Consider the following 24,002-nt stretch of genomic DNA (forward strand, 5'->3'; position numbering starts at 1 on the left):
TTGTTTATTTAAATATGTTGAAATAAAATCTTGGTGTTGATTTCAAATAGTTTTGATAGGCAGTGTCATTCTTCCATTTTATGTTTGATTGTTCCTCGAGCATTGGTGAAGCGATCTTTGTCATCAGTGCTGTTACTAATAGCGGTGCGATGAGAGCAACTAATGCTTGACTAAAGGTGAACACTGGCAGACAGAAGAAATAGGCGAACCAATGGATCATCATTTCGCCGACATAGTTTGGATGCCTACAATAATACCATAGACCAACATTGATAAATTTACCACGATTACTTGGTACAGCGTTGAACGCTCTCTTCTGGCTATCTGCAATCGATTCAATAGATATCGATACAAACCAACATAAACAAACAATATAATCAAAACTAACATAACATAACGAATAACAAAACAAAACATAACATAATACAATTATTAATATTTAGTTTGGGTTAGTTTGATATAAATAGTAGGTAACATTACTTACAATGTTAATGTATATAATGATTGATTGGTCAATGGTATGTTATTGTTTATGATATAGATGGGAATGAGTGAAATGATGATCCAAGTGGATTGTGCGAACCAATAGAAGAGCAGTTGTATTGGTTTGTCTCTGACTCCGTTGAATCGTTTGTCTTGGAAGGTGTTGTCCGAGTGATGCATCATTCTAGAGTAGAGGAACCATCCTAGTCGGACCGACCAAAGTAACACCATGAGCGATGCAATCAGAGCACGCCTGGTGAACACTCCGTTGACATTGGAGAATACAATAGTCGTAATACAAGCGACATAGGTAAGACATCCAAGAGTATCATAGTACTTCTCGGATCTATTCAAACAAGACCAAACATAGCCAGCAAACTGTATTGCTAAATCTAAACTATAAATAAATATGAACGACATTTATGTTTTATCTTTGTTCAACAAAAAAAATAATAAGCAAAGTTTGATCATATTAATAATGTTAATTAACTTGATGATAATAATAAAAATTTGAAGATTCAGATTTATTTTATTTTTTTAACTAAAGTTAAGATTTGGTGGGAATTATAAATGTGTGGTTATATTAAGTTGTCCACATAGGCAAGAATAAAAGTTATAATCCATTTTCCATTTCAACCTAACTCATCAATTGACATTTTGATTAATATTAATTAATTTTTTTTTGTAATTTTTTTTTATTTTTAATTCTACTACTATTAATGATGATGATTAATCTTTATTCTACTTTGATTATTAAATTATCGAACGACCTCAGTCTTGATTGTCTTTTATTTTGTAATATTATAAAGTTGTCATGTCATCACATTCACTCTCAGTGTTGCTCTCTGTATCGATTCATTCATAACTATTTCTCAAGACAATAACTAAGGAATTAAACAATAAATAATAAATTAAATCTTTTATCGATTAAATGTTGTTAAATTAATTTATTATCTAAAATTTCCAGTGATCATCTATTTGTCTTATTTTATATGTTATCAATTAAACTAATTATAAATATTATAAAGTGTCATCATTAAACCAAGTAACACGATTTATATTTATTGTTTCTGTTTTTTTATATAACTTAGAGTTTTTGAAGTTGCCAACTTCATAACATCTGATAGATAATAACTTACACTGAGTATATATTTACAATAACAGTTGGAACCAAAGAATCAAATCGATCTGTACAGGAGGAGAATCAACAATCTTTAGCACATCGAAACCAATCAATATAGATAGCACAACAGATCGATGATTCTTCGTGGTATTATTAAAATCAAAGAGTAAGATTATATATCTATCAACTGTGAAATTTATCAGTATTTTTTATTAACTCAATTATAATTTCTTTAAATAAGTAGTGTAACCAAAAACAATATTGCTTGGTTTTTGATAAACAAAGAATTTCTTACAACTCTACATCGATACAATGAAGTCTGCGATGATTGATCACTGTTGTTGTTTGAGATAAATCATTTATAGTGATGATAAACAGTTTCTGGAGATCAACCACTAACTACTCCAGGACAAGATTTAATAGATAGGAAAATGAAAGTGGTACTTTGAAACCTTCACGACTCAACATGTTCTTTATCACCATTCCAACTCTACGACCACCAACGATTCCTCAACATCATCATTAACACTATCAATCAACAACACAACGTATGTATGGAATATTAACAATCAACATCCACCACTACCAACATCATCATTAACACAACTAACCAACCTCATCTCAACGACAACAACATCAACAATCATAAGTATCACGACCAACACTATTTCAATTCAATTATTTATTATTTTAACAATTTATTTTTTATAATCTTAGGAATATTAATACTCAGACACGACAGGTACAGATATATTGGAATATATTTAGATATGTAAACAGTTGAATGGTTATCGTTATACAGACAATATCAACATTTTCCTATAACAAATAGACAATTACTACAATTTCTATAATGACAACCAGTTCAGTATCGCTGTTGTGTGATACCAACAACATCTTTGAGAAAAAATAAAAGAAAGACAAAATACTTTGGAATTTGAAAAAGAACTATGATAGGAGTAACAAGAATTCTATAAATTCTTAAATAAAATATAATTTTACTTTTAGGGAACTGTTTGTCAATGATTTTTCTCAAATAAATATAAATTTGCTTTGTGATTAATTTTTTATTTAATGAATAATTAATATTGTTTTTGTTCCATAAAAATGTAAATTTATTTCCTCATAACTTGTTTAGAGGTTTGTTTTTATTGAAACTCAGTTCTATTTTTAATTAACCATTGAATTATTTCCGGGTGTTTACCACTTTTGGCGTTAGACAATGCTTCCTTTGTGCATCCTTCAGTACGATTCTGATGAAGCCATATGACGACTCGAAGATGACCTTTACTTGCATTATCCATTGCATTTGTTGTGCATTGCCAATAGTTAAATGAATTTAGCAAAATAAGGGCCTCTAAATCACCCCTTTCAGAATAATAATCCATTAAATAGGTATTGGAAGTTTCTTTCATTCCATATTCCTCTGCAAGCATTTTGAGAATTTCGATTTGACGAAAGTTTAATGAATAAGTTAGGTAATAAAGATCAACTCTTTCTTTTCCAAATAATTGATTCTCAAATACATATCGTACCACATGTTGATGTCCTGATTTGATCGCATAATACATCATTTCACTTCTTTTTAATTCCTCGACAGGTAGATTTTGAATAAGATATTCAATGATTTCGATTTTACCAAAAGATGCTGCTTTATCAAGTGGATTGACATCACAAATTTCATTTTCATAAGATGGTCTAGGTGATTTTCTATTTTTCTCGGTCATAAAGTTTAACAATTTGAAATCACCAGATTTCACAGAAAACGCCATTGCTCGTTTGAAATCCCATCTGAATTGAATTTTATCCTCTTTATCCTCCGGAATGACAATGTACTCCAATAGAAAATGAATGATATCCCATCTACCAAGTTTTGAAGGTGTGTCAAGTAAAAAGTTGATCAGAAAAATGATCAAATCTCTTGTATAACCGTAACTGTCTGAGCTGTAATTGATTAACTTTTGTATACCATAGTAATCAATCAAGTTTCTAATAGTTTCAATATTACAACCACTCTTGATCGCATTTTTGATTACACCAACAAGATTAAGAATATAACCTTCATAGTTATCAGGACCTAAAAAATTTCCAATCTCCAAGTACGAATCGTACAAATTGGTCTTTTTAAATAAAAAATCATTCAATTGTGAAAAATAACCATTTCCAACCATGTATTCAGGTGAATAAATGACATAACTCCAAGATTGTGGGTGTAATCCATTATGTTTCGATAATTCTGATACTTTCGTAAATATTAAATTTCTTAACACTATATTCTTAAAGACTAATCTAAATGTTCTGATTTCCATTATACTTTTTAAATTGTAATTTGTTATTGTTAGAATAAAAAAAAAATAGAATAAAATATAAATATTAAAAACAAAAATATATATATTAAAGTGAATTTTTTGAATTATTTTAGGAGTGAACTTTACTATTATTTGTATATTACCCAAATTTTTTAACCTAAATAATTATGATTTTCACCACATGTGTGAACTAATTTTAAAAATGAGAATAATACATTCTCTCAATTCATGAATTTTGTATGTATAGTAAAAGATAAAAAAATAATGAGACACAAAATGATTTCTTATACAAAACAATTGTCCACCCCTTTAACAAGTGTAGATGCTATCCCAAAAATTCTTTATTTTCTCTTTTGATTCTCATAATGTAATCAAAATAATCAAATCAAAGGCAATCAGCTTACCATGTGATTCTAAAAATGAATAATATTAAAAAAAAACAAACATTATATAACTATGTAATATTCTCTTTTTTTTTCTGTTTTTCTCGCATTATTTTTACAACTGTGAATTTTTAAACCAAGCCAAAAAACTACAAAAAATATTAAAATGAAAGTAATAATTAAACCAAATTACAATCCTATAAATATTTGGATTCATCTCTAAACAAGAAGAAAGTCAACCTATTGATTTTTGGGTGATTATCAAACTCCCAGTATTCATGGATCTGTATCTTTATTTTGACTCAAAGATGACTGAAACTAAATTTAAAGTAAAATCCATATATATTGTATTCAGTTGATAGATTAATCATTAAATATAAAATAAAGCAAGGAAAAATTTTAAGATCTGTATCAAGTGGGTTGGGAAGGACTTTGAATCAGATCAACCTAGACAAAGACTTTTTAGCATATAACAATAATTTCGATGCAAGAATATTAAATTAAACAAATTGCAACAATATACCCTTAATAGCAACATCAGAGCATATGATATTTAATTATATAATAGTATTATTATTTTTATTAAATCAAATGTAGTGGGATTAGGTGTCAAATGTATGTATTCTAATATAAATTTAAAAGTATTGTAATTAATATTTTATATAGGTATTTGTAGTTCTTTCTCATTTTCTTCTGAAAAGGTGAATTGGTAGGAAACAAATTGGTCAATATTTGTAAAGAAAGGTCTAGATATTAATATTTATATATAAAAAACTATTGATACAATTTCATCTCATTTCCTTCAATCAAATTTCTCTCATTCCAAGTGGTTATTTGTTAGTGGAGGAATAACAAATACCTTTGTTGTGTCAATTTTAGCTCACCTATGATTTCAAGATCAAATTTATCTTTGGAAATTTCTGATAAATCCGGCATAAAATATTTGTGGAGACTGAAATATTGATCCTAGAGATGAATGTAATTTAGATAAAGATGCTATACAATCTTCCAAGGATTCAAATCCTTTTGTGGAGATGGTGTTTGTAATGAAGAACAGGAATTATTTTTGTTAGATTGTTTTAATGTTATTGGAAAGAGTTGTGTATCTCAAGTTCAGAATTATGTTGAATCAGTACCACAAATATATACACTTTCATATTTGTGAATATGCAAGTTGATTTCTCACTTCCAGGTCTTACAAGTGCTGATTCGTGTAACTACAAATTCTAATCGCAATCACAAGAAATTATACAAAGTTCAGAAATCAGTGCGGGTGCTTCTTTCAAAACCCCAACCGGAAACATATTTTCAGTAAAAGAAATCTTTGCTTTGGGTATAAAAAAAATTTTAACAAACAAATAAAAAAATGGTCAACAATTTTAAAATAAAACATTCATTTAATTAAACTTGTTTAACAATACTCCATTAATTTAATATTAAAAATTAATTGGATTTTCTTTTTTTATTAGAACTATATAGTTTCTGGTTCGTTTGGATTTAATAGATTTGATATCTCTGGAATGGTGGTTTTTGTGGATTTATATTGATGATCGTCACGATTATTTACATTTGGTTCGGGTTGATTGTTGTTATTGAGAACATCTGACATTGTTACATCGTTCAATGGTGAAGAGGTACTTGATGTTGATGTTGAGGTAGTAGTTGTAGTAGTGGTAATAGTAGTCTTGCCATTGGCTGAAGATCTTCGCTCTTTGGCAATGCTACTCTCATCACTGTTATTACTGCTATTTCCATTGCTATTGCTACCGTTGGTGCTTGCTCTTTTACCCATTTGATTTGCTCTCTTTAACAATTCATAATCTTTGAAATCTTCATCGTCAGATTCATGTAGGATATTACCAAATGCTGCTATTTTGTCGTCAGACTTCTTGAGACCGGAGCTTGACGAACTGAGACTGTGTCTCTTCTTGGAGCGCTTTGCCTTTCTGAAGATCTGTTCGTCATCGTCGGAATCGAAATCTAAATTGATCAACTCCAATGACTTTTTGTCTTTCTCTTTCTCTTTATCTTTGTCCTTGTCTTTTCCAGAACTCTTGTCTTTACTTGGTGAAAGGAAATCGAGGATAGTAATTTGTTTCTTGCTGCTACTAGATGATGATGACGATCCAACACGACCTCCATTTTTAATACCACTACCACTGCTACTTAAAACAGGGCTGGTATTAAGACTGTTACCAAGTTTAAAGGAACCAGTCATTGGAATGCCAGAGGCGGAACTATTCATTCCGTTGTAGGAAGAACGCAAAGGTGCGTGCGAGGAAGACGATGACTTGGAGCTATTGGAAGATCCAACGTAATGTCTGTGACTTGGTCTTGGATTGACAACGAAATCAATGACGGAATCGATTCTTGCATTCAGATATTTATCCTTGGGCAATCGAAGAATGTCAATGATTTGTTCCTTACGTTTTCGCTTCTTGTCAGAGTTTTCATCTTCGCCATCGCTCGACTCGTATTTACCCTGTGTTTTGGCTAGGTTCTTGTAGATATCGTAAAAGGGGAACGATTTGTCTTTGCATATATCTTCAAATTGACCATAACCGTGTTTGGCGATACCTTGAAGTAATGCAATGTCATGCACACCCTTTTGGTACCACATTGGGAAAGAATGTGGTGGTGAAACATCATCGAGAATGGTGGTCAAATTTGGATTCTTGAGAATTTTACCTCTGAGTTTGTTGAGGAAGTAGATACGATTGACCAAACGTTTGCATTGTGAAATGGTGAGTTCGCCATCCTTCTCGTCCTTGTCGTCTTTGTCGTCGTCTTTGTTGTCAGCAGCTGCACCGTTGGACGATGGGTTACCATTTATGGTCTGTTGACACTTGGTAAGCAAGTCGAAATAGTAACGCTCAATCATATCGCCGGTCTTCTTCTTCAAGCTGGCTTTCTCCTTGATCAAATCCCAAGAGTATTCATTAGGACCAGTCTCAATGACACCAAAGATAACGATATACTTGTAGAAATCTGATTTCTCACGCTTGGTCCACTCCACTCGGATATCGGATTTCTTCTTCTTCTCTTCCTTCTCCATTTTCTTCATGCTGTGTAGCTTCTCTTTGACCTGTTGCTTCTTGTATCCCTCCATGGTTCTGAGAATACGCTTGAAACGATGAGAGAGAATCTTTGCAGATGGCCAAACTCTTTCGTTTTCATCGGTTGTGGTGTTGTTGTTGCTGGTCGAGTCTGGCGACGATTGGTAGTTATGCTTGTGGAAGCACAGCGATTTGTCTTTACGCATGGTATCGTATTCACCGAATCCATAGCGGTAGGTACCCACAAGAAGATCATTATCCTCCTGGAATTTCCAGCATGAAAATGGAGAGTCTCCGAGTTCACCTATACTGTCAACAATCTTACGGTATCCAACTCGCAAGATCTGAGCAAGCGCAGCCATATTTGCTAGTTTGCGTGAGATCTTCTTGCTGTTTCTCGTCAGATACTCTGTGAATTTAGTATCACTCAACGATGAATCATTGATAAACGGATTGGTATCTTTAGATTCGCTGGTGTTGTTGCTGGTGGTGGTGGTGTTGGACTCGTTACTTTCAATCTGCATCTTGTCACCAGTGACTTTGGGTGGTTCCTTTCCATACAATTGGAATACACTTGGTTCAAGTTGTTCGACATATGCATTGAGAGACTCTACCGACAACTTGGCTTCTCCCTCTTCGGATTGTGGTGCAACCGCCTTGACAGGTATATCCAGTGATTTAGTGATGAATGCTTCACCATACTGACGAACTTGGTCTGTGGTCCAACGATCGAGATTTGCCATCGACTTTATCAGATCCCAACGTCCACTGCCAAAAGTAAAGAGAGCACTCTTGAATTTATTACGCTCGGCGCCGGTCCATCCGAAATCGTTCACACTTCCCGTATCTTCTTCATCACCGTCTGGATCGTAGTCTGATTGATCATCATCTGAACTCTCATCACCGAAACCAAATCTCTGAACATTCTTTCTAGTTCTTGGCAACATGATAACATCGCTACGAGTATCCAACTCTGGAACAAACTTGTCCCAAAAGTTTGGATCATTCACATCAATGTTAGATGCAGAATTGGAACTACAAAAACTGGCAGTTGAAAAGCTACTCGCCAGTGGATCAACTGTTTCCTGTTTGACAACAGTTGATCTATCTAAAATCTTATCAATATCCTCTTCATAGAATCTTTCACTGGCAGCATCATCTTCCCTATTAAGAATAAATGAAATATTAGAAAAAAAATTTTGATAATTGTACATTTGTAAAGTTACAACTTACTTGATTGCATAAACACCAAATTTCAAAAGTGAATCAATGGTTTCTTTATCTGGAAGTTCTTCTTTGGCAGGCGCAGCATTGGTACCGTTGGAGTTGATTTTGGTGAGTACAGCTCTGTCCAAACCCAACTTTTTGGATGCTCGATCAAACATGATTCTCTCATAGGTGTTTCTGGTTACCAAACGATAGACTTTGACCATCTTGTCCTGACCGATACGATGACAACGTGCCTGAGCTTGAAGATCGTTCTGTGGATTCCAATCACTATCGAAAATAATTACAGTGTCGGCGGCAGTCAAATTGATACCCATACCACCGGCACGAGTACACAGAAGGAATACGAATCTATCGGAATCCGGTGCACTGAAACGATCGATGGCTGCTTGACGATCCTCTGCCTTGATGGAACCATCGATTCTCTCGTGAAGATAACCTCTAAACGTTAGATAATCGTCGAGAATATCCAAGACACTGACCATCTGAGAGAAGATCAACACTTTATGATTGCCAGCCTTCAGCTTTGGCAACAGCTTGTCAATCAGTACAAGTTTTCCAGATGCCTGAATCAGCTTGTGATAGATGGCATCAGAGTTCTTCATCAACATCGATGTCTCTGAATCCTCTGCACCCTTGATGAGATAGGGATGATTACAACACTTTCTCAACTCCATCATGATGTTGAGCAGTGAAGGTCCATTTCCTTTGCCACCCTTTCTCAAAAAGGTGAAATTCTTCTCGTAGATGGCACGATAGTATTTCTTTTGGATGGTTGTCAACTCGACCTCAACGATGGTCTCCTCTTTGGGTGCAATCGATTTCTCAACATTCTCTTTCATTCTTCTCAAGAGGTAAGGACGTAGTACTTCCTGGAGTTTAGTTACTTGCTCCGCTTGCTTGAGATCACCAAACTCCTCGAGGAACTCTTCGAGGTGTGCAAACTTTTCCGGCTCCATAAAGTTGAGCAACGACCAGAGCTCTTGTGTATTGTTTTGCAATGGAGTACCGGTGAGTAGCAAAAGATGGTCATACTTGTAAGTTCGGAGTTCGTTTGTCAATTTACACGATTTGTTCTTGAGACGATGTGCTTCGTCGATCACCAAGTAACGCCAGTGGATCTTTGAGAGTTGCGCGCGATCGCTTATCACCATTTCGTAGGTGGTGATCAAAGTATTGAATTTCGTGACATTGGTAGTACGACCTTTGCTGTCGGTGTAGTAGAATTCATAGTCTCGGATGATTGGACGCGCTTGACCGTGGTCGTGGTAGACCAGCACTTTCTGGTCGGTCCAACTCTCAAATTCACGCTTCCAGTGTGGAATGGTAGTGAGTGGTGCAACACACAAGAAAGGACCGCGAATGCCTTGTGTCTTGCGGAGTGTCTCTATAATCGATACGGATTGCACCGTCTTTCCAAGTCCCATCTCGTCTCCCAGTATAGAGTTTCGCTTCTGATACCAGCAGAACGACAGCCAGTTCAAACCTTGGAGTTGGTACGGACGAAGTAGACGTCCCTTCTTGAAATACTCTGGACTTGCTGTGAATTCTTTCCAACCGGATGGCGCTGGACGTGGAGGAACCGTTAGTTCCGAGCTGGAAGGCATCTTGATAAACTGTGCAAAGGCAGCGACTGCCTCTTCGTCGTTGACGTCCGACGCCAACTCCCAAGTACAATTCAGATAGGTCTGTGCTCTCCACTTTATATAATACTCTGTTTCGTTGTCAGAGTTGATACGCTTGTCGAGAATCTTCTCGATTTTCATCATCTCCTTGTAGTCTTCCTTGGGTGGTCGTTTGGCAGCGGCATTTTCTGCCTCTTGTTGCTTGGTCTGCTGGTAACGCTGTAGTCTGGCTTTACCACTGCGAGTCTGAATCAACTGGTTTGAATCCACCCAACTGCAATGAAGATAGGACAGTCCCTTCCACTTGACCAACACTTGCTCCATTTGATTGGCTGCATCGTCACCCTGCATTCTAGTGTCCAAAACTTTCTCAACTGTAAATTCCTCTTGTAAGCGTTCGTCGATTCCCATATCCTTTAGATCCAACTCGCCATTTGCACTGTTTTCCTCATCGGAATCCGACTGTTCAGATTCCGATCTCTCTGACTCTGACACCTCGGATTGTGATGGTTCTGACTCTGACGACTCTGACTCTACTTGTACAGCTTTCTTTTTAAGTCTAGTAAGTTGTTGTTTAGCAGGTGGTGGCGATTGCTTCTTTACCACTGCATTACTCTTCTTCTTATTCTTGGTATCCTCTTCATCTGATATAATATCGATATCTGACTCATCTTCTCCATCCTCTGATTCATCTTCCTCCTCCGACGATGATACTACAATCTTTTTTGGTGGTCTACCTCTTGTTTTAGAAACAGCTACAGGTGCTGTTGTTGAACTTTGTTTTGAAGTTGTGGTTGTAGTTGTATTTGAAGTTGGTGGTCTCCCTCTTGTTGGTTTACCATTATTATTATTATTATTACTATTGTTTGTAGTTATTGTAGTTGTAGTTGTAGTTGTTTTTGTTGCAGGTGCACCTCTCTTTACAGGTGGTTTCTTCTTCTTCTTCTTAACATTGTCATCCGATGACTCACCATCACTTGACGAATCATCTTCAGAGTCTATATCACTACTATCTTGGTCACTCTCAATCTGATTGAGAACTCCGGTCGATCTGACAGTTCTTCTGGTGTTTGAAGTCAACAATTGTTCTTCACCCTTCCACAAACCACCGAATGTATTTGTTTTTTTACCTCTTGGTTGTTTCTTCTGTACCTCCGGAGCTTCCTGTAATAAGAATTTCATAATGATTGAACAATAGATATTAATATTTTCACATTTCTATATTACTTTCTAGATATTCGATTGTTTCGATCGTGGGTAACTAAAAAAAATTTGAATTTCGCGCCAAAGTCGGTAAATCACGAAAAAAAAATAAATTTTGTGGTGTGTTGTTGAGATTCACGTTTTTTTTTTTTTTTATTCAAATGAAATTAAAAAAGATGGTGTGTGGTTGTTCAGCTGACCGGTCACATTTATTTATCTAAAAAGTAAATATTTGAAAAATAAATCCAAAAAAAAAAAGAAAAGAAAAAAAAGAAAAAAAAAACGTACACACAAAAAATAATATAATATAGTTATACTTTGTTAAGTTTGATATGTATTGATTATAAAGAAGTTGAGATGATATAATATGATATGATTTGTCAGAGTAAAGGTAATGAAGAAGGAGAAGAAGAAGAGTTGTTGATTTTTAATTAATATGATAAGATATAGTTGACTTACATCTTCATGTTCTAAATCTGCAGCTGGTTTCATTGTATATAGTATTTCGTTCCGACTACACTAATTATGTAATGATATTGCTATTTTAATGTTGGTTGGTTGGTTTTTTTTTTTTTTTGTTTTAGTTTTAAAATCTTTAATATGTTATTATTAAAGAGTTGATCTATTATTAATATTATTGATTATATATATATATAACACTTTTGTATGTTATAGATAAATAAATAAATATATATATATATATATGGAGATTATTGAACTTTTAGAACCAACTAAATATTGTTCATATTTGTACTTTCTAAACTAACTATTATTGTTATATTAATATGAATTATATATATAGATATAATTGGAAATTATGATTTTTATTTTTTCTCGTAAAAAAATAAAATAAATAACTTTAATTAACTAACGATAATTCTAACAACAATATTGAAAAAGGGTAGAATTAGATAACATGAAAACAAATACGTTTTTTATTAAAACAAAAATAAATAAAAAAAAAACAAAAAAATAATTCTAAAAAAAAAAATTTGTTATTTATTTTCATTTTTTATTTTTATTTTTTTTTCAAAACATAAAATTTTTTTCTCTCTCTTTTGATACTTTTTGTAATATTATCGTATTTTTTATAATTTTATTACTTTTAACTAATATCTTTGTTGATCGATTAAATTTTGATCTGATTTCGGACTTGATTTTATAGATTTTCCAAATTTCGATAATTTCCGGAATTTTAATTTACCGTGTTTAAACAACAAACTTTTGAAGTTCTATAATGGATTCCATTCTTTTGAATTTTAGTTTATTTATAAAGATATTAGATTCAATTTTTAAAACTCAAGATAATATTGACTTTGAACTGATTAATTTTAATTTAAAAAAAAAAAAAAAAAATAGAAATGAAATAAATTGTTAATTTTTTTTTTGTTGTTTTTTGTTTATTTCAATGAATTATCAGTTAAAATTAAACTTAACCAATTAACTATTTATTATTAAAAAAAATAAGAATAACATACTTGTTATATCTTGATCTATGTTATGATTACCATTTTTAAGAAATGATATCTCTAGATGATTGTTTTGCATGTTCAAAAAAAGAAGTAAACAGAAAAACCCAATATTTTAATACAAAATATATTCTAACGAATGAAAGTAAACCCTTCTTTTAGAGTGTTGTCATCACCTATTCATTTTGATTAACGAACATTCAGAACTCTCCTTTTCGAAATATGGTTATTTAAAATTTTTATTAATGAATGGAATTCATTGTTTAAATTAAATTTTATTCTTTGTACAATTTAGAGCTTTTGTTTTTGTTTATCCATCAACTGAGCAACCGAAAAAATGTATTTGTAAAGTGATCTATTAAATGGTTTGAGTATACGATTGTTTGATGTTTGTGTTCACAACCTCCACCCACTTTCCAATATTTGCTAAAGTTGGGAGATTTTAAAATCAAATACCACCAAAATCTGGGAGATTTCTTACCTCTTTTGGAAATTCAAAATTTAGATATTTATTTTTTTGGGTATCTCTTGTTGGATCATTTTGAAAAATAAATATCATCAACAACAACTGCTATCAAATTTCTTTAAACAACAATCCAGCAACAACCACAATAAAATAATGAATAGTAGTATTAATTCAAGAACATTTAAAATATTTAAAATTTGTGGTGTGGTATGGCAAGGTCTCAAGTTTTAGAATTTACCTAAATAGAATGAATTCATTATTTGATAAAGTCGCTGTTTTTTTTCAACAACAACAACAACGATTTATTATTTGTTTTTTTTTTGTTTTTTTTTTTGAACAAAAATACCCCCACCTTCAAGATTAAACTCAATTATTCTCGAATAATTTTTAATATAATCTCCCAAAATCTTTGCAATTATTTTGTATCATTAAAGTTATTTATTTGTCCTCCTCAATCAATAATTTTTCTTTCGTTTCTACAAAAAAAAAAAAACCCATATAAAACTGATGGGTCAAATTTTAAAATTCTGTAACACCACAACACAACTACTAAAAACAACATTCTTAAAGAAAAAAAACTTTTTTTGTATTCTTTAATTATTTGTTTTTTTTTTCCAATTTTAAAAATTTAAGTAAGAAAATAAATGTTAACATCAGACTCTTGGTTGATTTCATTTCCACTTGTTTGAAACAAAAAAAATATTTTGAATAGAATATAGATTTTTCATGATAAATTGCAATATAATAATAATAATAAAATTTGTGCAATAATCATAAACAATAATAATATCTAATCAATCATAAATTTCACACACTCTTAACCCCAAATCTTTTTTTTGTTTTTATTTTATTTTATTATTTGTAAAAATAAAACGAACACACACCACTGTCTGACACTTCAACTTTTTGATGATCAGATTTCATTTTTTTTTTTTGACACTCAATATTTCATTGTTGTAATTTATTTTAGTAATAAATTTACTTATTATTATTATTTATTTATATTGATAAGTTTAGAATCAGAATTGGAGAATTAACATAACAGTACAGGTTAGTTTTTTTTTTTTTTTTTAGAAAGTGGAATTTAGTATTAGTTAGAAAGAGACAACGAAAACAGCATAAACATAATTGACGACAACCAAAAAACAGAGTTTATTTTTTAATATTTTCAATTTAACTAAAGATACAAATGAATTTTCAGTTGGTTGTTGAATTAGTTGACTACTTTCATTAATTTCATTTCTCGATCGCCTAATCCAATTCACCATCTAGTGTGTGTGTAGCAATGAGTCTGTCATCTGAAGAGTTGAAAGAGCATCTTGCTTTCAACCACCAACTTTTACAGAGCACTCATACTACACTAGATGTTGAGTTATTAAAGATTTTGGTAGGTTTATATTTCTCTTTACATTTTCTTTTTTAAATTTTAAATTTTTATCTTTTTAAATAATAAAATAAATACCTACCTTATTTTTATCTTTTAAATAAATAATAATAATAACTTTATACTTATATATTATAGTATTTTTAATTCCTTTTTTTTTTTTTGTTATTACTTTATTTTAGTAATAAATAGTTTTATTTTTATTTATATATATAATAAAGAAAAAGATGGAAAAAGAAAAATAGATAAAAGAAAAAAAAAACAAAGTATTATTATAAAATAAAATTATATGATGTATTAACTATAAAGTACTGTAGAGTAGTAGAATGATACAATATTACAAGGTATCGACATTGGTCTACCATTCCTATCAGAAATCGATGTTAACTTTGTTTGAGAACAGTGTTTCGGCATCCGATCGATTGTTATTGGTCAACTCTGCTCTCAAACTAAAGGACACATGGTCGTTTGCAAACTTTGGTGTTGGCTACGGAGCGCCGACTTCTTCCGATTGCCATATGTGCTACTACGAGACCGTCCACAAGATCCTGAAACTGGTGTACGCCCGAGGCAACATCAACTTTGAGCGTGACCTCGACATTGTCTCTCTGGTAACCATCGACTTTATCATGTACATTCGATCGAATGTAGTTGGACGTCGATGTCTACTCAATGACCAAACACCAGCCATCTACTCAATCCTCCATAAATTACTTCAGATATTCTACTTGCGCTCCACCACCTCCACAACGACCAGCGAGAGTAGCAGCAGCAGTTCGACTAACCCTGCTACTATTGGTAGTCCCAAGCCATTCAAGCAGTATATCGACTCCATTATCAATATGCTCTCATCGAACCGAGAACTAGGCACATTCTACGTGAATATAATGAATCACTGTCTCTCGGGTCAGCCAAGCATCGCACCCTACCAAATCGTCATTAAAATCCTCAAGATCTTTACAATGTTCAACAAGAGTGCGCATTTCATCACTGAGTATCTTCGGGTAATCACTTATTTCAGCCAGTTATTTAGTTCCTCTCAAATTGTATTGGATCAACAACTTCCAATTCAACAGCAACCTCAACATCTTCAACAACAAGCTCATAATAATCAATCGAAACCTACTACAAATATTGTAAACATTACATCCGGTATAGCAACTCCATCGACTTCAAGTTCATCGTTATCTTTTTCAACGTCTACAACAACATCATCATCAGCAGTAACTACAACAACCTCAACAGCAACAACAACTACAACAACAACAGCATCGAATATGATGAGTATAGATGAAAAAGAACAATCATTAATCAGTGATGATAATGATCATGATGAAAGTGAAAGCAATGCCATGGAGTCATTGAGATCGACACCAAGTTCAGAATTATTCTTGGAAGGAAAGTCTTCCACAATCGTTTTGTCCAGATTCTACAAATTGGTATTGGAGATTATCAATACATTGTTGTCCTTGGCCGAAGACTCACGAGCATATGTCAATGCACTTCTAGAGATACTAGGTAACAACAAACAATTGATAGCATACCGCTTTCGTATACAACAGCATGCATCGATCTTTGGAGAGAATCTCGACATCGAAGCAGTCGAAACACTCGAAACTTTACTCTCTATATTCTTATATCTAGAAAAGTAAGTAAATTAACTATCTAGATAATATCAAATCAAACATTAACAATCCTATTCTTCTTTACTTTTTTATATATAGTTTACATTTAACAAATAATCCGGTATTAGAAACATTGGCTAATAGTATACATCCACATCTTGTATTCTCTTATTTTATCGAATATATATGTTCTTATGACCATACAATGTTATTAGATCTATTGATTTCTTCAGAATCAACTCATTTTCTATCTTATTTCTTAAAGTAAGTAAACTTTGTTTGTATTTGTTAAGAAAATAGAATGTTGAACTAATAATAATCATACTTTAGATATCTAAACTATATTATTATGAAACCTAGTTCATTGGAAAAGTTTGTTGATAAGTTTCAACGAACCAACGACCAATCATCGATAGGTCTAGAAGAGATAGGAAAACGAACTTCATCCTCTACCACTACCAATACATCAACTTCAACTAGATCTACATCGACCGCATCAATGAGATCTACATCGCTTTCGTCATCTACATCATCGACAACATCAACATCAACAACAACGACATCATCATCATCATCATCAACTTCATCGGTCACACCTGTGGATACAGATTTGAATACTAGTATGGAAAGCTATACAACTTCGACCAGCAGTGCAGACTTTGAGATTGAATATGATTTCTATCTCATCTCCAATTGTATTTCAAAGCTTTCGCAATCGATTTCGAAATCACACGAAAACAATAGTTTTCCATATAATGCCTCACTTTTACTTACAAGATTAAGAAAAGCACAAGATATCTTTGAAAGAATAAATTATTAACAAATAGCAACAAAAAATAAATAATAATAATAATAATAATAAATAATCTCATAATCAAATCAATTATATAGTATTCAAACAAAAAAAAAAAAAAAAAAAACAATTCAAAAAAATATTAATTATATACACCAAAAATCAACTTCAACAACAACGCAGCAACATCAACAAAAAATCAAATATTAATAAAAAAAAAATAATAGTATGATTTAAATATTATTATTATCTTTATAAATAAAAAAATAAGAAAGAAATATTTTTTTTAATGGTGGTTGTTGCAACCACCATTCGAATTTTGTGTATGAGACATATCAACCAACTAAATTCCCACTCTGTCCGATCTAATATTTGAAGAATTTATTTATGTTCTATACAAACAATGAGAGGTTTTTAAAGATGCAAAAATCTATTTTATTTTATTTTTTTTTAAAAAGAAAACAGTATTTATAAAAATCTTTATAATCAAAATAATAGATAATTAGTTAGTTACAGATATTATTTAGATAAATCTTTGAACAAATAAAAAAATGACCTGAAAAAAAATGAAAAGTCTTTTGTATGATATAATTAATTAATTGGAACATCCAAAAAAAAAGAAAATTAAAATTAATTATTTTTTTATTTTAGAAAGGAATTGTTTAACAGAAATTTAATTAGAAGAAAGAAAGATAGTGTAGTTTATTACTATGCATTCTTTGTAACATCATCAATTATTCTCACCTATATATTCCTCATTGTGATGGTGTTTCAACGATTCTTTCCTTTGTTTGGTATATTGTTTATTACTGTGTTCACTTTATCCACTGTCACTTCGACCGACAGCTATCTACTAATTATCGAAAATGGTATAAGAGTGACTGCTGCTTCATTTATTGGGTGTGTTTCTGCGGTTATTGTATACGGTATCGTAGGCAATTCGATATGGCCAGCAGTATTTCCGCATTTCGTGTTGTGTTTCGTTGCCTCTGGTCTGATGATATCGAAAGATGTTGAATGGATACCTTTTCAGCATGGCAAACGTATATTTCTGGATTTCTTTGTTCTAACCTACACTTTGGAACCAAGTACACATTCCTACACTTTGTTTCTGCGGTTTTTTCTAACTACGCTTTGTATGCTGGGTTGTATCATCTTTAGCTGCTTAATTTTCAATCCTTATTTCGGTTCTACTCTATTCATTAGGACAGCTAGTAAGATCATTAGAAAGAGTAGAAAGATGTTTGAAAAGGTTGGTTCTCAGCTGAGTATTGCCGGCCAGATTAAATCGACTGATACCATTAATATCACTATGTACAACATGGATTGGTTGTTGAATCCCAAGCGTTACAAGAAAGATGTGACTTATATGGCCGAGCGGTATTCAATCCGTTTGAATATTCTATACAAGTATTTGAATGATGCCAAACTCGAACGTTGGAGTGAAAATATCTATCCAAAGCTGGTAGAGTTGGCGACGCTACTTGACGCCAACCACAAAGAGCTCGTTGCATTGCATCTTTCAATTGTTGGAGATATCAGCTCACGACGATCTAAACTTTTACTCCCTCTCGAACCAATCTTTGAAAAGATGATTCATGAAGCGACCAATGTATTTATTATTTTGGAGAAAATGCTGAAGCGACGTTCACATCTACATAAATTTAGAAAATATCATACAACCAACATTGATAACGACTCGATAGAGAACCAACTTTCAATCAATAGTAATCCTGTGATGCCGTCACTGGAACGACTCGATAAGATGCCTTCCGACTACCTACAGTTCTTGGTACTCAGTTGGTTTGAGAAGATATCTGATTCGATGACACAGATTCTTGACAAGTATAGTGAGCTAATGGTAAATCCAGACTATTGTTACAACGGAAAGGATCCAAAGTCATTGACCAAAATCGATAAGGAATTGTCTAGAATTCATTTTTTTATCATTGGAATGGTAAATTTTACAGAGGATCTCAAGAGAATGTCAGTTGTCATCTATGATATAACCAATCATCCGTTGGAGAAACCAAGAATACTGATAGCGTTCCGATCGATTTTCGCAGCATTCTATGATTATTTTAAAGTATTTTTCCAAAGAAATAGGAAACTATTCTCGGGAAAAGGTGCTCGATACAAAGACTATCCTTTTCCAGATTTACTTTCTTCACTATCGTATCCTTGGCAACAGAGAATCTACATGGTATTCGAACCAATGGGACGAAGAATATTCTCAGATTGGCGGTTCTCTCTACGTTTTTCAGTGGGTGTTACAACTCTCTCTGTTGCATACTATGAAACATTTAAACACAGTCACTTTATATTGTTTCGAAATCTTCAATGGTTGGTCATTACTTTTACGTTTGTGATGTCACCGACCGTTGGTGCAAGTGGTTCCTTTGCAGTGATGAGATTCGTGGGTACTCTAGTGGCATCATTCGTTGCCTATGGCGGAGCTGTCCTATTCACATTGCCACACAACTATGTGGCCAGATCTATTATTTTCATCTTCAACAGCATTGTTATATTCTTTAGTATCTCTGCATTCTTGAAATACAATTACTTCCAGACCACTTTCAATTTCTTTGCTCTCACCTATTTCACTTTGTCATTTCCAATGTTGGTCAATGGTAAAGCAAATATCATCAATTGTTTACTTCGTACTTTTCACATCACAATGGCAATCGTTGTAGTACTTTTATTTTCGAATCTGTTTCTGCCATCTTATGATTATGATAAGTTGGAGCAAGCTCTCTGTGTCATTACAGCAGATGCACAAAAGATATTCTCTCAAATCATTTATTTCAATCTAAAGATAAAACATACTGGCGATAGGAAAAAAGGAAAACAACAGATTGTAACTTCTCTTCAACAACTGAGAGCAAAAATAGCTGGACAAAGAGAACTGTTGTTCAATGTAAAATTAGAGTTGATTTTAAATCAAGAGAAATACCTCAAATATAGACATCTCTTAAAGTTGGCAGCCAAATTATATAGAGATTTAGTTAGTTTAGAATTAATTTCAAAATCAAGTTCAAGGTTTGTAAACTCTTATTTGTTCTCTATAAACTAATATTAATTAACAATATGCTATTAGTATTTTATTATCACATGTAAAAGAATCAGGTGCAGAAGATCAGATTATATTATTGATGGGTGAAATGGATTCAACTGGTCAATATCTAAGAGAGTTGGGAATACAAAAGAAAACAATAAAGATTCATGGGTTGGATCGTTCACTTGAAATCGACAAGAACCTAAAGAGAACTATCCTACAGGGATCATTCAACAATAACTATCCTAATGGTCCTATTACACCATCATTGATAGCACTAAGCGCAACAATCTACGCATCAACATCGTTTATCAAAAACTTTGATTCTGCAAGACAATCGATATGGGAATTGAAAGGTGTCGAGCCTCTCAAGAGAGTAGATAGTAATGTTATTGGTACAGCCCAAATGTAACAAAAAAAAAAAAACAAAATTTTAATAAAAATAAATAATAATATAATATTATTTATTTTTAAAATTAAAAACAATACTATTATTATAATTATTTAATATTTACTTATTTATTTGTTCCATTTTATAATATGTTTTTGATTTAACCTATTACATTAAACCCATTCACTATATAATAAAATCCAAATATAATTATATATTCTGAAAATAAATCTATTCATCTGGTTGTACTAGTTGTCTCTCTTGTTGTTCACTAAGAATCTCTTGTAATTCATTTTGCATATCTTGATCTGTGTCTTCAGATCTGACTTCATTCATTATTTCATATGATCTCTTTGCACCTCTACCTCTACCTCTTCCTCTACCTCTACCTCTTGTCGGTGTAGCCGGTGTCTCTGGTGTGTCTGATGTTTCTGATGTTTCTGGAGGTGTTGCAGTAGTAGCTGTTGTTGTAGTCGCTGCTTTTGGCTGACCTCTAGTTTGACTTGTACCTCTACCTCTTCCTCTTCCTCTACCTCTACCTCTTGTTGTTGGTGTAGCTGGTGCATCTTGTGTTTCTGGTGTTTCTGGAGGAGTAGTAGTTGTAGTAGTGGTTGTGGTAGTTGTAGTAGTTGTTGTTGACTCTGTATTGGATGTGGGTGGAGTTGTTGGTGCAGAGTTGTTACCATCTAATTGAAGAGGTGCTACTGGTGTAGGTGGTTCTGATTGTGGTGATTGTGGAGTCGATGGATTGGAAGCATTAGCAAGTATAGCGGCAGCACGAGCAGCAGAAGCTTTCGAAAGTCTAGGTGGTTTGCTTCCTCTGGTGCTAGCTCGGGGCGTAGAGGAATTAGCAGTGGAAGCACCTCTTCTTGGAGTTTTGCTTCTAACAGTGGGTGGTAGCTCCGGTACTGTAAGAGTCATCTCTTGTATCTCCTTCAACTTTTCCGGTGAGACGAAATCATCGATAGTAAAAGACGGTCTCTCCTTCTCTCTTCCCACGAAATTACTGACGATCATCTCTTTCTTCTTGCTCAGAATATCTTTGTACTCCTCGAGGAACGCAGTCTTGCTGTACAATTGCTTCCAGCGACGCCAACATTGGTTATCGGTTCTGGTGATCATCTCTTTGGCAACCAATGCCCACTTTCCAATGCCGTTCTTCTCTACGAGTGCGCGGAGTTGGTTATCCTCGGCCGGTGTCCAGGCATTCTTGACAAGGATCGGATCGACGACGTTACACCAACGCTCACGACACTGCATATCGGTACGACCGGGGACATGGTTCTTTATCAATATCCAATTGCCTTTGCCATAGAGCTCGACTGCCTTTCGTAGGAGATCGTCTTCCTCGTCTGTCCAACGACCACGCTTAATCGAGGGATCCAATGTCTTTTGCCAGCGATGCAGACACTGTTGTCCGGTACGTCCTTCCAGAGCCTCGGCAATGAGCTGCCAGCTTCTCTCGCCACCCTCCGAGTGACACCTGTTATACTCACGTCGGAGAATCTCATCCTCTTCTTTGGTCCATTCACGCTTCATAAACTTGGTGTTCAAACTTCGCTGGTAGCGCTGACAGCACTGAACAGCTGAGCGCGCCGTTCCCAACTCGCGACAGATCTCGAACCACTGATGTCCTTCGTATTTCTTTGCGAGTGCAATGAGATTCTTGTCTTCTTCTTTGGTGAAAGGTTCCTTGTTGATCGAAGGATGATCGTGATTCTTCCACCGCAGTTCACACTCCAGTGGTGTTCTGCCTGGCATATGTTCATTACACAGACTCTCCCAGTTGATACCATTCAAATTCATCTCCAACTCTGTCATTGTGATCTTTGAGACGTTGCTCATCTCTCTCTGATACTCTGTCTTTGATATGTTTCTCTCAGAGATCTCAAACAGTTTCAACTGCATATTCTTCTCTCTGATTCCACCTGCCAATGTTTGACAATCATTCTTTGTCCCTAAAGTTTTTTAATAAAAAATTTAAGTAAAAACAATAACATTTAAACATAATAAAAATCAACTTACATTTTCTTGCTTTAAAATACATTGGCATACCACCGAAATGTTGTTTCAAATAAATGGTATCAGGATTGTCAGGTGGAGATTCATTCGATTCATTTTGGAAAAATGGAGCACCTGCTTTCTTCTCTTGAATACTTTTCGTTTTGATTGGTGGTGTAGATGATAGACTTCTTGCTTTATTCTGATTTAAATTTGAATAACAAGTAAGAAAAATGTTAGTGAATTTAATTAAATTTCCTAAAAAATGATTTATAGTTAATTCTTACAAGTAATTCTGTATTCTTCTCCATTGCTTTTTCTATATTCTCCAAGTATTTCTTTATTGTTCTTTGATACTCCAAGTTGAGTTGTAATGCATAATTTAAATCTATATTTAAATCTGATGATGATGATGAAGATGAAGATGATGATGCTGTTGAAGTCGTAGTTGTTGTTGTAGTTGGTGATACAGTCGATAGGACAGGTATATCCATTAATATTTCACTTGTAAATTCATTAAACATATTATTATTTTTATTACTATTGTCATTATTATTATTATTATTATTATTATTATTATTATTATTATTATTATTATTATTATTATTATTATGTATTGTCTTTATTCTCTTTGTAGATGAGCGTTGAATTTCATCATCTTCATTATAACTATTTACAGTATTATTATTATTATCTTTGTTGTAATGATCATCTTCTCCATCTTCGTCATCATCATCATAGTCTTCATCAATTACAAACTCTGTATCACTATTATTATTATTATCTAAAATGATTGAATCATCATCTTCATCTATTGCAGTTTGAAGATTTAAAAGATCCTCTATGTCTTCATCTTCGTTGTAGATCTCATTGTTGTTGTTGTTGTTTGATTTATCATGCTGCTTTTGTATATTCTTTTCATGATTATCATTACTATCTATATTATCGTTGTCGTCGTCGTCGTTAATTGCATGATTATCACTAATAATATATTCAAGATCATCTTCTATATTCATTGTATACAAATAAATGATGCTGAGGTTTGTTTAAAAAAACACTGCTACATTATGGGATTTTTGTCAATAGTGGGAAACAAAATTATTTAAATTTTTTTTAAAAAAATTAATATTATTTCGCCCATGTTTTTCTCTGTTTGATATATTTTTATTTAAACGTACCTAGATTAGTTCTGTGGACAAAACACTATTTTAAGAACCTACATTGCTTTCATTCGTATCGGTGATGACATCAGTAAATCAAACATATGTCTAGTTTAAATATGATGAAAAGAATTTGAAGATCGAATTAATCACCCCTATTTTTGATAGGTTGAGTTGACAGTCTCTGAAATTGTTTGTTTGTTCCAAAAATGATAAAATTGAAATTCTCCGTAAGCAAAACTACCTATT

The 24,002-nt window shown here is 32.9% G+C and overlaps 4 protein-coding genes across 4 annotated transcripts; 2 read left to right on the forward strand and 2 right to left on the reverse strand.

The window, feature by feature from the left end:
* Nucleotides 1-4: 4 nt before the first annotated feature.
* On the reverse strand, nucleotides 5-11,901 carry PPL_08623 (myb domain-containing protein; the record flags this gene model as incomplete). The annotated part of the gene is made up of 9 exons (XM_020579431.1): nucleotides 5-383; nucleotides 485-875; nucleotides 2,181-2,270; nucleotides 2,811-3,919; nucleotides 5,158-5,264; nucleotides 5,450-5,515; nucleotides 5,866-8,518; nucleotides 8,588-11,370; nucleotides 11,869-11,901. 9 exons carry the CDS (start codon nucleotides 11,899-11,901, stop codon nucleotides 5-7), a joined length of 7,611 nt encoding a protein of 2,536 aa, XP_020430106.1.
* Nucleotides 11,902-14,629: 2,728 nt separating this feature from the next.
* PPL_08624 (uncharacterized protein) lies at nucleotides 14,630-17,173 on the forward strand (the record flags this gene model as incomplete). Its single annotated transcript, XM_020579432.1, has 4 exons — nucleotides 14,630-14,731; nucleotides 15,046-16,376; nucleotides 16,453-16,617; nucleotides 16,684-17,173. 4 exons carry the CDS (start codon nucleotides 14,630-14,632, stop codon nucleotides 17,171-17,173), a joined length of 2,088 nt encoding a protein of 695 aa, XP_020430107.1.
* A 539-nt stretch (nucleotides 17,174-17,712) lies between these two features.
* PPL_08625 (FUSC family protein) lies at nucleotides 17,713-20,613 on the forward strand (the record flags this gene model as incomplete). Its single annotated transcript, XM_020579433.1, has 4 exons — nucleotides 17,713-17,726; nucleotides 17,798-18,556; nucleotides 18,815-20,185; nucleotides 20,244-20,613. 4 exons carry the CDS (start codon nucleotides 17,713-17,715, stop codon nucleotides 20,611-20,613), a joined length of 2,514 nt encoding a protein of 837 aa, XP_020430108.1.
* A 210-nt stretch (nucleotides 20,614-20,823) lies between these two features.
* On the reverse strand, nucleotides 20,824-23,609 carry mybL (putative myb transcription factor; the record flags this gene model as incomplete). The annotated part of the gene is made up of 3 exons (XM_020579434.1): nucleotides 20,824-22,550; nucleotides 22,618-22,795; nucleotides 22,881-23,609. The coding sequence occupies 3 exons, from the start codon at nucleotides 23,607-23,609 to the stop codon at nucleotides 20,824-20,826; spliced, it is 2,634 nt and encodes an 877-aa protein (XP_020430109.1).
* Between the last annotated feature and the right edge of the window lie 393 nt (nucleotides 23,610-24,002).

The sequence above is a fragment of the Heterostelium album genome (genome assembly GCF_000004825.1).
Source record: "Heterostelium album PN500 unplaced genomic scaffold PPL_scaffold9, whole genome shotgun sequence".
Classification (NCBI taxonomy): domain Eukaryota; phylum Evosea; class Eumycetozoa; order Acytosteliales; family Acytosteliaceae; genus Heterostelium; species Heterostelium album.